This window comes from Homarus americanus, unplaced genomic scaffold (assembly GCF_018991925.1).
Source record: "Homarus americanus isolate GMGI-L3 unplaced genomic scaffold, GMGI_Hamer_2.0 scaffold36970, whole genome shotgun sequence".
NCBI classification, from domain to species: Eukaryota; Metazoa; Arthropoda; class Malacostraca; order Decapoda; family Nephropidae; genus Homarus; species Homarus americanus.
The window spans coordinates 4,567,502-4,583,851 of record NW_024740094.1 but is presented as its reverse complement, the minus strand read 5'-3'; the positions used below and the strand labels follow the sequence as shown (position 1 = coordinate 4,583,851).

Genomic DNA, 16,350 nt, shown 5'->3' with positions numbered 1-16,350 from the left:
ACCTTTATTTTGATTACCGGTATACTGTATATAAATTTTTTCTTTGTCCAAATTATACACGTGCAAGTAATGAATACAGTGATCCCTCGGTTAACAAGCGCCTCGGTTAACGAGTTACCTCCCGTAAGATTCTTAACTTCGGTTAACGAGCAATCCCTCGATTAACGAGTTTCTTACGAACCCACGTCAACAAGTTTTCGCTTGCACTTGGCGGTCAACCAGCTGTAGTATTAGTTCGCCAATACAGTAATCGGTTCTAAGGCTTAAATTCCTTACTATTTTAGTAAATATCAAGAAGTTAATACTATTCAATAATTTTAAAATATTAATATTAAATTTTTTAGTCATTTTAACAATTATTGAACATAATTGACGGTAAAGTCACTAGTTTGTGGCGCGCCATCCAGCCTTTTAACACACCAAACAAGCGTTAGTCTCTCTCTGTTTTCAGTGGAGGTAACATCTTGCTTGAGACTCTCTTCAACTAAATGCTTTTTTTCTGTGTTTCCAAGCAAATTATTGGTCATTTTGAAATTTACTTTACATATTGACAATATATAGCGCAGTGCAGTGATATTTTAAAGAAAATGTTCTTTATTTACAGCTAGTTTAACTTAAAAAATCACGTGTTGACATTGTTTGAATCCAGCATGGGGCCTAAGAGATCAAGAAAAGCGATTTCAATCCAAACCAAGCAGGAAATTATAAAAAAAAACATGAACAAGGCATTAGAACAAATGTGCTTAGCAAAGAATATGACATGTCGACATCAACTGTGTCGACAATTCTTGGACAGAAAGACAAATTTAAAGAAGTGAAAGTGAGAGACAAATCTACCAGAGTGTTTAAAAGTAGATCCCTAATTGCTGAAACTGAGAGGTTACTTCTCATCTGGATTAGGGAAAAACAGATGAAAGGTGATTCAGTTTCTACTGACTTCATTTGTGAAAGAGCCAGGGAGATTTACGAACATTTAAAGACAGATCAACCTGGTTCTTCAGGCACAGAATTTGAAAATTTTCGGGCCAGCAAAGGCTGGTTCGAAAAATTTAAGAAAAGAAGTGACATTTTCAGTGTTGTTAGGCATGGTGAAGCTGCTAGTGCTGATAAGGAAGGGGCAGCAAAGTTTTTAGTGGAATTTAAAGAACTGATGGAAGAAGAAAATTATCTTCCACAGCAAGAGTTCAATTTGGACGAAACTGGGCTGTTCTGGAAAAAGATGCCCAAAAGAACATTCATCACCAGAGATGAAGCCTCTTTACCTGGGCATCAACCCATGAAAGACCATCTCACTCTATTGCTTGGTGCCAATGCTTCAGGGGATTTCTGACTGAAGCCTATGCTTGTCTACCAATCTGAAAACCCCAGGGTGTTCAAGTAACAGAAATTGGTAAGAGCAAAGCTTGGAGTTTATTGGAAGTCCAACCGTAAGGCATGGGTGACAAGACAGCTCTTTAATGAATGGGCTGTTGAGGTGTTTTGCCCTTCTGTCAAGAGCTACCTAACCACCAATAAACTCCCTTTGAAGGCTCTTCTCCTCATGGATAATGCTCCTGGTCATGACCCTGAACTTGCCAGAACTTTGGAGCATCAATTTGACTTTGTGAAACTGTTGTTTTTGCCTCCCAACACTACATCAATCATACAGCCAGTGGACCAGAATGTGATCAGCAACTTCAAGAAGTTGTACTTGAAGAAAATGTTTAGAAGGTGTCATCAGGCAACTTCCAATGATCATGAATTAACACTGAAACATTTCTGGAAGACACAATTCAACATCCTGGAGGCTGTAAAATTGATTGTGTCATCATGGCAAGAAGTCTCCACTAGATCCCTCAATTCTTCATGGAAAGCACTGTGGCCATCAGTAGTCCATGATTTTGAGGGATTTCTGGATGACACAGAGTTGGACAGAGATTGTGTCCATTGGTCAGTCATTGGGCCTTGAAGTGGAAGAGGATGATGTTGAAGAGCTTGTGATGTCTCATGAGGAGGAACTTACTCCTGATGACTTGAAGCAACTGGATGAAATGTTAGAGGCTGACATTGGTGAGGAGGAAATGGAAAGTGATGACCATATGTCAACTAAAGAGTTGAAAGATGTGATTTACCACTGGGAGAAGTTCAGAGAACTGGCTTCAAAGCACATAAATGTGGAAAAATCTGAACTAACTTTGTGTCATGTTGAGGACACAATAGTCTCCTTCTTTAAACATAAGTTAATGGTGAGGAGGAGAGATGCCCCCACAGACCACAATTGACACTTTCTTCAGTAAAAGGCAGAGGGAACAAGATGCTATCCCTCAGCCTTCCACTTCAAGAAGGAGAGAGGATGATGCTAGCCCTCAGCCTTCCACTTCAAGAAGGAGAGAGGATGTTCCTGGTGGAGAATCTGTCAGTCCAGAGGTTCCTGACATATTCATGGAAGGTGACTCACCTTCCAAGAAGCAGTAAAATGTTTCTCCTCCACTTCCTTCTCTTCTCCCTTCTCCTCCACCTCCCACTTCAAATTCACATCATCCTCATCATCCAGGAGCCTTCTACATACACACCTCAAAAGTAAGTGTAATTTTCTACCTTTTTTGTTGAATTTAGGCAATTTTCGGTGAGCTGGAATCAGTTACCCAAAAACCCATTGAAACAATGGTTTCGGTTAACGAGATTTTTGGTTAACAAGTAACCTGCTGGAACGGATTGTGCTCGTTAACCGAGGGACCACTGTACTGTATCATGATATTGTGGCCATCCCTTTCCCTCTTCTCATGTTCATTCATGAAACTTTTTGGGCTTCCTCCCTGGGTTTTCTGATTACTCTCAGCATGCAGGCCAGAGTTAAGTCTTCATAACTCTATTTTATTCATGTCCTCAGTAGCGGGTTCAGCCTATCCAGACGAACTTTAGCGGGGCTGCTAGTCCTAGTGATCCTTCCCGACGCTGACCTTCCAGTCTTACTAGCAGTCTAGAGTTATGTTGTACTACAGTATTACCCCGCCTAACGAGGTTTCACTTAACGCGTTTTATCATATACGCGGTGCCTCGCCAGAGCTGAACTTTCACTTAATACGGATTTTTTCCACATATACGCGGTGAGTGTCCGGCTCGAGACACTATTTTTAGATTTGCCCCACCCGCCACCCTGCCTGACTGCCTGTTTTAGCTCATAAAATTCATACAAATTACCCGGCCAGAATATAATTTACATTGCTGGAATTCTTATAATTTGGTGATCATTTTGAATATAAACAACATATATTTTGCATTAAACATACAATTTTTAGATAAAAATTTTTCTCTAGGTAACTATGTTATCTTTTGTGCAAAATATATGACATTTATATTCAAAATATTCCTGGTCTTACAAGGAATCCAGCAATGTCAATTATATTATCCTAACTTTAGTTTGAGGTATTATTTATTAAAATTTAGTGGTTATCCCACACATCTCCTTGGGACGGTTGGTGGGGGGTGGGGGGGAGGGAGGGACCGACCGACCATCTGTTACCCTGTGAAGAATTATTATTTTTTTTATTAACTGAAGATATTTGTTTTAGCTCATAAAATTCATACAAATTACCCGGTCAGAATATAATTTACATTGCTGGAATTCTTATAATTTGGTGATCATTTTGAATATAAACAACATATATTTTGCATTAAACATACAATTTTTAGATAAAAATTGTTCTCTAGGTAACTATGTTATCTTTTGTGCAAAATATATGACATTTATATTCAAAATATTCCTGGTCTTACAAGGAATCCAGCAATGTCAATTATATTATCCTAACTTTAATCTGAGGTATTATTTAATACTAAATGTTAAAAACTCTGGAAGGGAGGATTGGTGGGGGGTGGGGGGGAGGGTTGGGACTGACCGCGCGGTTGGAAGAGGGGGGGAGGCAAGGTGGGGTACTTTGATTGACAGATAGTGTTGTGAAGATTATTTTTTTTTTTATTAACTGAAGATATTTGTTTTAGCTCATAAAATTCATACAAATTACCCGGTCAGAATATAATTTACATTGCTGGAATTCTTATAATTTGGTTATCATTTTGAATATAAACAACATATATTTTGCATTAAACATACAATTTTTAGATAACAATTTTTCTCTAGGTAACTATGTTATCTTTTGTGCAAAATATATGACATTTATATTCAAAATATTCCTGGTCTTACAAGGAATCCAGCAATGTCAATTGTATTATCCTAACTTTAGTTTGAGGTATTATTTATTAAAATTTAGTGGTTTTCCCCAAAGCAGTGTAGTGTGAGAGGGGGAGGGAGTTGAGTCCATTATTTGAATGGACATTAACTTGGCGACTGTATTTCTCTATTTCTCTTAAGTATTAATTGTGTGCATGTACCATCATAAAATTAAGATGTTATTTTTACTACAACATAGGTATGTGCCTTCAAAAAGTGGAGTTTGGGGGTCGGGCCGGTTTCTATTGGAATTAATCCCATATGTTCTGTTGTTCACTTAACGCGGATTTCACTTAACACGGGACCCTCTGGGTTCAATTGACCGCGTTAAGTGGGGTACAACTGTATTAGCATTCAGGCCAGAGTTAAGTTATTCACTTCATAGCTCTATTTTATTCATGTCTTCAGTAGCGGGTTCAACCTTTCCAGGCGAACTTTAGCGAGGCTGCTAGTCTTGGTGATCCTTCCGGACACTCACCGCCCGGTCTTGCTAGCTATCTAGAGTTATGTTGGGATGAGCCTAGTGTCCTCAGTATGGGTTAAATGAGAACCATTCAGGGTGGAATTCACAGTCCAATACATCTTGCTAGAGTAATGGTGAATGATGTTAGCTAATGGAGCGCTATGGTAGCAGCTCATCACTGTCAACCCTTCCGGGTGACTTGATGCTCACTTAGGCATCATCGCTCAAACAAGATTAGTTGAAGCGATGATGTCAGTGCACCCTGATTGCCAACAAATAGAAAACTTGGTGATCCCTCAAAATATGCTCTAAAATGAAGTTAGCTTGATTAAGAGGCAAAGTTCGTTGAGCTGAGGGTTAATTGAGATAAGAGAAGGGAGAGGTGTATGATATAGTGAGTTAGTTGTTTATGATTGTCACTCTGGTGACTTATATAACAATAAGAGATATTAAATAAAATAACTTACTGAAATATCACAGTTACGAGTCATATTGATTATGTTTGGGAGAAAATGTAATCTCCCTTGTATTATTATGATGATACAATGTGACTCATAGTGTTTCTCCTAGTTTAGATAAGTGATGTGCAACTGGAGGATGAAGGACAGTTGTCTGGACTGAGAGGAGACCATGGAACGGTCCCTGGAGAACTAGTGTTGAGTGAGGAGCTGCAAGGACTGGAGAGCTCAGCTCATACACTACATACAAAGATGTGAATTCAGTAGTAGTAGTTTCACCTGTGACCCAAGGGGACCATACTACATGTAATTATCAAGGATGTAGAGCCACTTGGATTACCAAGTTGGATCCTCAATTGGCTTGCATAATTCATAGCAGCTGTGTCTCAGACAACCTGTTTTCACCATTGGATTGTGCAGTTTGTTATGATCATATTTTTTAAATTAATCAAGCTGCAGAAGATAAGAAGGAATTATCAAAGATCCAAATTAAAAATAGTTGGAATAAGGCCTTAAAGAGTAAAATTCTAAATGTAAAACACTGGAAAGATCCCAAGTTGGCAGAAAGTTTAGAATTATGGGTGATAAGTAAGAGACTTAATCCCCAGTTAGACCAACCTGCTTTTGCAAAGAAAAGTAGATTGTTGGATATTTAAGATAATGAGGCAGTAGGAAGGTTGCAAGAACCTCTATCAAGTCAGCCTGATTTTAGTGAATTCCTGAATCAGGATGAGGAAGTTGACACTAATAGTGTTCAGTCACTAGAGCAGGGAGAACCTGTTGAGACTGGCTTCATCCTGTCCCCATTTTGGCAACCACTTCCACCTGGGCAAAAGTGTTGGTTACTATGAGTGGAAACAGGCTGCTGTCGACTGCCACGCACCTGATGGATAACATTAGGTGTAAGGATGATCCAAACAGGCCTTGGGTAACATTGGTAAGATCTAAGTCTTCTTTGTTTTCAACCACATCCAAGTCTGTGGATTCCTTATTCAAGATATTTTATGAAAATGTTTCTAAACTTCCTGATCTATCAGCACTCACAAAGAGACAGGAAGGCCAAGCAACTGTGGGTCATCATTCATTGTTTTTAGAAGGCGATAGTACAATTTCTTGGCCTGATATTTGCCCCAAAATGATCTCTGAAATAGATGATGTCTGGGCTAATATATTGAAAGACTTGACATTCATTCCCTCAGATAGGAATGCTCACAAGTTTAGTTTTTTAAAGATCCAATGTAATGACAAAAAGAGTTCCTTATATGAACTTTCCCAGTATTTTTCGGCTCCAAAATATGCTGACATAAGCTATGAAATAAATTTGAAACCAGTTGCTTCCGCACTGTTGCAGGAAGAGTTCAAATTTAGGAAGTTGGCAGCGGATATTTGGTCTGCAATTATGATGTGTCAGTTGTTGACAAAGTTTGTGCTGGACTATGAGGACAGTTCAGAAGTAGGCAGATGTTTTGCTGCTGCTATACAAGGTATTCTATAGTCCCTGTACAACTCATCTTTGGAAATGTTGTTGAAAGCCCTAAAACTAAAAGCCCAGCTAAGGAAGCAAGCCACTAATAATGCTTCAAGTGTTAGTGCTTATTTATTGCTATGTTCTTCCCCTCTTTCTCCTGCTTTGTTTGATGAACAAACATTAGTTTAGTATAGATTAGCTGTTGAGCAAGCTATTAATATTACTGTTCCCAGGAGTCCTAAGACCTTTTGGAAATTTGAAAGAGGAAGGTCTAACAGGGGAACAGGACCAGCTGCTAGGTTCAGTTATCAGCCTCGAGGAAATTTTAGAGGAGGAAACAATTCAAGACGTAGTAGGGGTGGCCGTTTGTTCAGAAGTGGAAGGAGATCTTATTCCACCACATCAGCGACCACTCCCTCCCAATGAAGCCAGACAGCTGGGTCGTCTAAGGAGTTGGGAAAACAGGTGGACTTCTTCCATATGGGCGTACAAGACAATCAAAGGGGGCCTCACATGGATTTGGTTGAGGTGCCCTTTGCTAGTGTTATCAAAAAAGGGTCAAAAACCAATCCCCTTACTCACAGAATTTGTAATTCAACTGTTAAACAAAAGTGTGATAGAACTTTACTTTACTCTTACTTTTATCCTCTTCATCACTGATTGGCTCGCTAGCCGCCCGGGCGATCGGACACTTCTCCGTCACGCACTGTTGGCAAATACTGGGCATTCACCGGCTCCTGAATGTACCTGAACCCGCTCCAGTGTTGGTCAAGTCTTGTCTTGAAAGAGCTCGCACTCAGTGCCGTCACAACACTCTCCGGTAGATTGTTCCAAGAGTTTACAACTCTCACTCCGAAAAAGTTGACCCTCACAGTTTTCTGGACTTGCGGCTTCTTCAATCTTGAGGCGTGACCCCTTGTGGGGCGAGCGTCCGCCAGCTCCAAGTAAGGACACTCGACAGAGTAGTGCCCCCTGAGATGCTTATACACCTCAACTAGGTCACCCCTTGCCTCTCTGTAATATAAGCTAGGCAAGCCCAGGCGCTCCAATCTCTCAGGGTAGCTGAGGTGCCAAAATGCAAGCACCAGTCTGGTGGCCCTCCTTTGAACATTTTCAACCAAGTGACAGTCCCTAGCATATCTCGGGGACCAGACAGGGTGACAGTACTCCAGATGGGGAAGCACTTCACTCTTGAAGATCGTTACGAGGGACGGACCGTCTAGATATCTGAACGACCTTCTTATAAGACCCAATAATTTATTTGCCTGGTTTGCCTTCTTCTCACAATGGCCCGAGAACTTCAGCTCATTGTCAACATACACACCTAGGTCCTTATCACATTCAGTCTCAACTAGTGTAGTGTCTTCATCCCGTTGGGACATATGATACGCCTCCTTACCGTTGGTATGCTCCAGGTGCATCCTCTTACATTTTGTGAAATTGAAGCTCAGCAGCCATTTCTTCGACCATTCCTGGAGCCCACAAACGTCCTTCTGCAGCTCTTCACAGTCCGCTTGGTTCTTAATTTCCCGAAATAACTTGGTGTCATCGGCAAACATTTGTACGGAGGAGTGTACAACGTCAGGCATGTCATTTACGAAACAAACAAACAACAATGGGCCCAATACACTGCCCTGTGGTACCCCACTTGTAACAGGTACGGATGACGATTTCATGCCATTAATCACCACACACTGCTTGCTATCATGTAGAAAGTCTTCTATCCACTCTAGGCCATGTCCCCAAATTCCGTATCCTTCTAGTTTGATTTTCAGCCTTTTGTGGGGTACACGGTTGAAAGCCTTGGCAAAATCTAGGTAAATATTGTCGATATTTCCACCCCATTCCAGAATATGGGTCCAAATATCCAATACCTTGAGCAATTGTGTTAAGCAAGAGCGCCCCAGCATAAAACCGTGTTGGCAATCCTTTACATGGTTGTTTTGTATTAAATGTTCTATTGCGGCATCTCTGATAATACTCTCAAGTACTTTACATATTATGCTGGTCAGGCTCACCTGTCTATAGTTGTTCGTGGAGTGACGATGACCCCTCTTGAAGATAAGACTCACATAAGCCACTTTCCATTCACTGGGGACCATTTGTTCATCCAGGCATTTACAAAACAGGATCTTCAGGGGCTCTGCAAGCTCGTTGCACAACTCTCTTAGCACTCTAGGATGCACCATGTCAGGGCCGGGACTCTTATGGACCTTTAGCCTGGACAGTTTATTTTTAATACCCTCTTCTGTGAACACAATGTGGGTCAGTGCTGTGTCGAACCGTCTGTCCTCAAACGCAGGAAGGTTAGTTGTATCCTCTCTTGTGAATGCCGAGGAAAGGAAGCTGTTCAATGCCTCAGCTTTATCCTGGTCAGAATCTGCGTAAGTACCATCGATAAGCAGTCAGAGAAGTGTTTCATGTCTTGCCTGTTCCCAGTCCCCTAGAAAGGCAGTGACAAATTGAGGTGGAGTTTAGATCTGTCTGTCCTGAACAAGTTCATTTCCAAAAGAAGTTTCAAGATGCTCACTTACGATCATCTGAGGCATCTACTTCCGCCCAATGCTTGGATGTCAAAAGTGGATCTTGAAGGTGCCTATTATCACGTTCCTGTTGCTTCCAGGTACAGAAAGTTTTTAGTGTTCGTAGTGGGGGATGTAAGTTATCAATTCACAGTGATGTCATTCGGCCTAACAATTGCTCCAAAAGTGTTAACAAAACATCCCCAGAGAGATCCTTGCGAAGGAGGGCATAAGAACTTTTGCTTATCTAGGCGATTGGCTAATAGTGGGAAACTCTTTCGAAGATTGTCAAAGGGCGACCCAACGTGCACTAGTACTATTTCAAAACCTAGGATTAAAGATAAACCACGCCAATTCACATCTACCATGTCAGAAATTGGATTGGCTAGGTCTCCATTGGGACACCAATCAGCAGTCAGTCAGTCTACCAGAAGCAAAGGTAACATGTGAAAAACCAAGTAGAAGCCTTTTGTGTAAAGCAAGAGGTTTCTTGGCACAATTGGGAAAAACTAATGGGTCTGTTGAATTTTGCCACTATAGTGGTTCCTTTGGGAAAGTTAAGGAAGAAGCAACTAACTCATCTGGGCTCGAAGTTGCTTCACAGAAGCAGAAATATTGCTTCTCTCCCTATTCAGATCAAGAATCATCTGTTATGGTGGACAAAATTGGACAATCTAATCGGTTCATCTCCCTGGGTTCCCCCTCAAACAGACTTGGTCGTTTGTACGGAAGTGTTTGAGATAGGATGAGGATACCATTCCTCAAAAGGAGAGTTCCGTCAAGGGAAGTGGAGCAACTCACTTTGGGACAAACACATATACATAAAAGAATTAGCAGTACGTAGTCCTATTCTTTTTATTGGCAAACCGAAATTTAAGAAACATGACGATTCTGTTTGCCATGGACAACAGAGTGGCAGTGTTTTGTCTCAATCATCAAGGCTCAACCAGATCTTGTCCCCTTCTCACTGTAAAAAAAAAAAAAAAATTCAATGTTTGTGTAACACAAACACTTTACTTCAAAGCAACTCACATACTGGGAGTACAAAACAATTGGGCAGATGTGTTATCCCATTTCAGGCCAGTATCGACGGAAACAGAACGGTCCCTAAAGATATCGAAGTTCAAGAGTCTAGTGAGGAAGTTTGGGACTCCACAAATAGATCTCTTTGCCTCACAAAACAATCACAAGATGCCAACTTCAGTATCTCTGGAACGATCGAGTCTTTTAGGAAATGCTCTACTCATAGATTGGAACCGTTGGAATTCAATCTATCTGTTCCCACCTGTGAAAATGATGCCCAAAGTGGTTCACAAACTCAGATCCTTCCAGGGAAAGGTCCTCTTAATTGTACCATATTGGATCCTACAACCGTGGTTTCTGGATCTGTTGGAATGGTGTCCGCATCCACTGCAATTGCAACAAGGATGTCTAGACCAGGTACTGCACCCTCAGTTCGAGATATCCTTGGCACTTCACGCTTGGAGTTTCTCAAAGGATGTTTAATAGATTGTTGAGTAATTCCAATATAGTTAACCAAGTGATAGCAGGTCATAGACACCAAACTTCTATGCAATATGAGAAAGCTTGGAAACTTTTTCAACAATTTATCAGGTTAACGACTCCAATCACATTGTTGGAAACAGTGGTGTTAGAATTTTTATATTTTCTGTTCAGAGTTAAAGGCCTTCAAGGATCTACAATTGCATCTTATAAATCAGCATTGGTTGACCCTCTGACGTGGGGTTTGAATATTACTTTGAACCCAAGAATTTATCAAATGCTCAGATCGTCCTTTTTCATTCAGAGACCTCCTCGGCGTAAGAGAATCCCACCTTGGTCTCTAGATAAAGTTAATAACTTTCTTAGGGGGCCTAATTACAATATAATTCTGAACCGGGACAGATTGCTCCAGAAGGCATCACGGATTAATTCTTCACGATACTGTTCCACAGTAACTGGTTTCAAGTTAAAGGCTTTACTGAGTTTGCGTAGTTCTCTTAGAAACTCATCAAGGGCCTCACCAGGCTGCTGCCGTCGTGTAGCTAAGAGGTGTCAAGCAAAGATCTCGTTGGGAGTTTTCACATTCACACTTTCTAGCATAGATATGGCATTTTCAAAGGTTGTACACTCCTCAATAAATTCATACACAGTTCACCAGAGTTGGTTGCTACATCCAAGCTTTACTTGACTCATTTCACTACACATCTGAAATAACACAAAAGCAAATGTTGTAACAATTCAAAGAGGAAACAACAATGAACATAATATAACATGGTGGTTTTATCCTAATAATGAAATAAACTAAAATGATACAGTACAAACAAGAACAAAATAATATTACAGTATTTTCCATAATGATATTTTAAAAATACCACAGTGACTAAGTTTTTCTCTTATAAAATGTCACTTAACTGACCTGGGAGAATATAATTAACGTAATGCTGGAATTCTTATAAGATAGTGTTTGGTTTGAATATACAGTATACATGCTATAGTTTGCATTAGACATACAAATTTTAGTTCAAATTAATTTTATTACAAAGGGCTAAAAGTTTTATCTCTTGTGCAAAATATATGACATTTATATTCAAATTATTCTCTGTCATGCAAGGATTCTTGCAATGCAAATTATATTCTCCTAACTTTAGTCTGTGATATTATATAAGGAAAAAATGTAAGCCTATAACCACCCAACCCTGGCTGGGAAGATTTGTGGGGGGGGGGGAGGAGGAGGGAGGTAACAGTGACATGTTTGAGAGTTGAGGCCGAAGGTCTAGTGAAGTATTTATTTGTTTATTTATGTCCTATAGATTGAGTTTTTGTTTTTTGTTTATAAAATGTCACAGAAGTGACCTGGGAGAATATAATTTACATTGCTGGAATTCGTATAAGATAGTGATTACAGTAATTTGAAGAGAGTATAGTCTGGGTTTACGCGCATAATTAAACCCATGGAGGTCCGCGTATAAAGCGAAACGCTTAAATAAAATAACAGAACATATGGGATTAATTGAAATAGAGACTGGGCCGACTTTCAGACTACCCTTTTTGGGGCTATCGCCGACACAATACGTACGTTGTAGTAAAAAGAACATCTTCATTTTATGATGGTATGCACACAAAATTAATATTTAAGAGAAATATCAATAACATTAGGTTTTTTAACACTTACGTTAGTAGAAGAGATGGCTGGGCACACAGGGATGGGGGGTTGGTTCTGAGGCAGAGGGCAGATTATTGGCCCTCACCTGTATCACCTGTATATCTATCCAACACAGAGGCTAGCAGGGCCTCCTTGTCAAACACCTCAAAGTCCATATCCTCACTATCACTAACTTGGGCTGGCTTGATTCATTCACTCCATATTGTCTGGCCAGATCCACCTGCCTCGTGCCTTTTTCTAACTCCTAAATGATCTTGTACTTAACCTCATAGCTTAAGGCGCGTCGCACCTTCTTGGGCTTGGGGCGGCTTGGGCCAGGTAGTTCAAGGTTTCTCAGGGGTGGTGGGGGTCCAGCGGTAGCCATTGTGTAGAAACAAAAAACAAAACAGGTTCGTGGGCATGAGTGAGTATCCACTGGGACAATGAGACTGGCGCAGCCAAGGTCATCAGCCTGGTGGCAGGGGCACGCAAGGTCAAATAGACCAAAAACAGAGCGCGGCGGAGGGGGTGCGTGGGTGGTAAGGATACGTGGCCCAATCACAGTCCACGACCTCATCAGCACGAGTCTGACGTCAGTGCCCAGCACCTTGCACGCCGCTTGCCGCGTAAATTAAGGAATGTACCGCGTAACTAATAATTGTCGCGTCTGGACAGGTGCCGCTTAAATGGCCAATCACGTATAAAATATCCACATAAACCCAGACTATACTGTATAATCATGCTATAATTTGCATTAGACACAAATTTTAATAATCATTTAGTACATTATTTTGAGTAGATGTACAGTACAGCTTTGCCCTTAGAACAGTGTAGCGTGCCCAGAGAAACAGGTGCGAATTTTAAAATATGATGCGCCAGATTCGCTTTAAATTAAAACATTGTCCTTAATTGTGGGTGTCGCTTTAAATCAATAATCTTAAATTTAATCGCTTTAAATTGACGTTCTACTGTATATTGTATATTATTTTATGCAAAAGAATAGCTTCTTCCACACACAAACCATCCTCTGGTCAACATTACATAGTTCAGCCTGGCAGTCATCAGGGATGGGCAGAGCCTCCCATGCATCTGCATGGGTCGCATGTGTTATGCTATTCTGCCATATCTCGGATTATTGCCAGTTATTGCCTTCACTTTTTCATAGCAGTAACAATGCAGGAAAATCATTTGAGTAGCGACCATTGTAAATCTAATCTTGGCCATTGCATTGGAGTACAGGTATTTGGTGTTAATTTCTTAACATCGTAAAACTGAACGATCATATAAAAATCAATGAATTAACAATTAACACCTATACAGTATATATTCAGATGAGGTTCCATTGGGGAATATAGAGTTTGTACAGACCCGTTAGTATGTTCAGAATACAACACAGTACAGTGCAGCATATGAAATTTTCAGATATGTTTTAATAAACTTTAGCTGATGTGAAGCAACCTTGTCATGAAAGGCCTTTTTTGAACAGAAGAGCTACTTATGACAGTACTGTACTGTCACACGGCTAATTCAAGACAATTAACCTCGGCCCCTTCCCCCCTGAAAGCCTGTCCTCTCACCTGACTTCTGTCACTCTACAAATATGCCATTTAATGAGTTAGATTTTGAGTAAGTCTGAGTCACTGTCAGTCATGATCGTAGGGCAATATGTTAATTATAACATGAAGGTTTATGTGAATACAGTAGTGAAGAGATTCGGCTGTAGCACCCAAGGAAGATTCACTCTCGGAAATTTATTTAACATAGGGGGTGTGTAATATACACTCCAACCAGTTACATTTCAAAGAAAATGTAGAGTTTTAAAAATGAATTAGCCGTAGATTAGAATAATGGCTTTGATTTGCAATGAATAGGATTCTTTTGTAACAAAAATACCCCTATTATTTTTAGAACCAGGAAGCCCAGATCCCCAGCCTGATAACCCATCACTTTCAGGGTCTGGATCTTCCTCTGATATTTATCACATATTGTACTGTACTTATCACTGGGAGGGGCAGGGGTGTGTATCACATTCATTGATTGTCGAGTTGTTCACTATTTAACAAATTTATCCTCAGGTTTCATTAGCTTCATTTGCCACATATTTACTGGTGTCTGAGAACAATGTCTTGGATGCTCAAATGGCTTTTGTCTCCATTGCACTTTTCAACCTGATGCGCTTCCCCATCACCCAGCTACCACAACTGATCGCTAGCGGCATTCAGGTGAGTACAGTATAGTATAGTCCAGTAGAGTACAGTACAGTTCAGCAGAGTACAGTACAGTTCCCATTGCTGTATTGTAAAATGTACTGTGTACAGGGGGTCCCCTGATTACAAACGGGTTCCGTTCCTGAGGACGTTCTTAAGTTAGAAATGTACGTAAGTTGAAACACATGCTATGTGCAAGCCGTACTTACAGAACAATGTTTAAAATTCCACAATATCATAGCTTAAGTCCTTATATACAGTACATCTAAAATAACTTAATTTAAGAGAAAAGAATAAATAGAATGACAAAATACAGTAAATGAAAGTAAAAAATAAGACCTCAGGTAAATAAACTACTGTAAATTTAAAGTTCAACCTAGTTCGTATCGGTGGGAATTCATGAGTCGGATGTTCGTAAGTTGAGGACCCCCTGTACTGTAACATCTACAAAATTTTGATCTTTGTTAATATTTTTTAATGTCTCTATATATTGTATACCTGTATTGTCTATATTCATGCTGGATCAGTGTAAACGTGCATGACGATTTTACTGAATAAATATTCATCTCTCTCCCTTTGTTACCTGAAGTTTAGGTCACACTTCCCCATTCACACTTTAACCATTCCACATTTCCACACAAAACATCCTACCGAGACACATTGTGTTTGGGAAGCACATGCCTAAGGGCATGCCATTAATGCAGGGATGATAGTTCTGGTAGTGAGGATCTAGAAGTAGTCCAAATTTAGAAGTAGTTCAATCAATTAGTCAGATTCTAGAACTAGTTTTGGTAGTCAACTTGTTGATCTTTCTTGAAAGTCACAGCTTCCCCTCCATGTCACACACAACACTGATCAAATATTCTCACATCTGCTGAGCTTCCACTCATAGACCTTGATCACCTGTTAATTTGGTTGTATATATATATATATATATATATATATATATATATATATATATATATATATATATATATATATATATATATATATATATATATATATATATATATATATATATATATATATATATATATATATATATATATAATTTTTTTTTTTTTTTTTTTTTTTTTTAAGCTGAATGAGACGTCAGCAAATGCTACCTAGGTATGTTAATTCCTAGCCAATTCGCCAGGCCAACATACAGGCAATTAAAACATCTAATAATTACTTAATAAGTAATATTAGGAGGACACGTCGCTACCTGGCATTTAATTGCAATTCTCAAACCCCCCTCGTTCACCATCAATATGCGCATCAAGAACACTGTAGCGTACTGTATGTGGCCAGTTGTCAATTCTCTTTGTATGGGCACACAAACGTACGTACATGTAGATATCTCCACTCAGGAATGAGGTAGGATAGAAACTCGCAATGCGCTTTCTGTATATATATTGTTGTACAGTGCAGTGCTTAGGAGTGACTAGGTGAGGAGCTGTGAGAGATGTTGCTGGTCCAGTAGCTGAGTGTAGAATGTTCTCCCTGGGTTGTTGTTGTTGTTGAGATTGTCAGACCGTAGTCCGTTTGGTGGTTCCGGCTGGAGCTCCAGGAGCAGCCAGACCGGATTGGGATTGGAGGTGGTCTCACCTGCAGATTTGGAAGGATACTGCAGGTTGCAAGTGTGAGCGGACCCCCGATCAGTGGACGCTTACCACCAACCCCCACTCTTGGACGTGGTCAGTTTTGGAGTGGCGCGCCCCCCGAACTGGGGTCCGCACTTGCTGGGAGAGGATACTTTCTAAGCTATCTGGGTGGTGGGTATCGTGTGATGACCCGGAGAAGGTGGTGAATGCGGTCTGTTTGGGCCTTTCGGGTTAGAGTGGCCGCTGGTGTTGTGTGTGCTTCTTGGGAGATTTGAGTTCTGTTTCGGAGGCTTT

At 40.3% G+C, this 16,350-nt stretch overlaps 1 protein-coding gene across 10 annotated transcripts in view; it reads left to right on the top strand.

Annotated features, from left to right (window-relative positions):
* LOC121875177 (ATP-binding cassette sub-family C member 3-like) overlaps window positions 1–16,350 on the top strand; it is a 309,143-nt gene that overhangs the window by 97,691 nt on the left and 195,102 nt on the right. For all 10 annotated transcript variants that reach the window (XR_006090559.1, XM_042379616.1, XM_042379618.1 and 7 more), the window contains one exon: window positions 14,339–14,485. Coding sequence is in view for 9 of the 10 variants with exons in the window: in XM_042379616.1 (XP_042235550.1) it covers window positions 14,339–14,485 (147 nt within the window). In the remaining variant the exon portion in view is untranslated. The remainder of the gene's footprint in view (window positions 1–14,338; window positions 14,486–16,350) is intronic.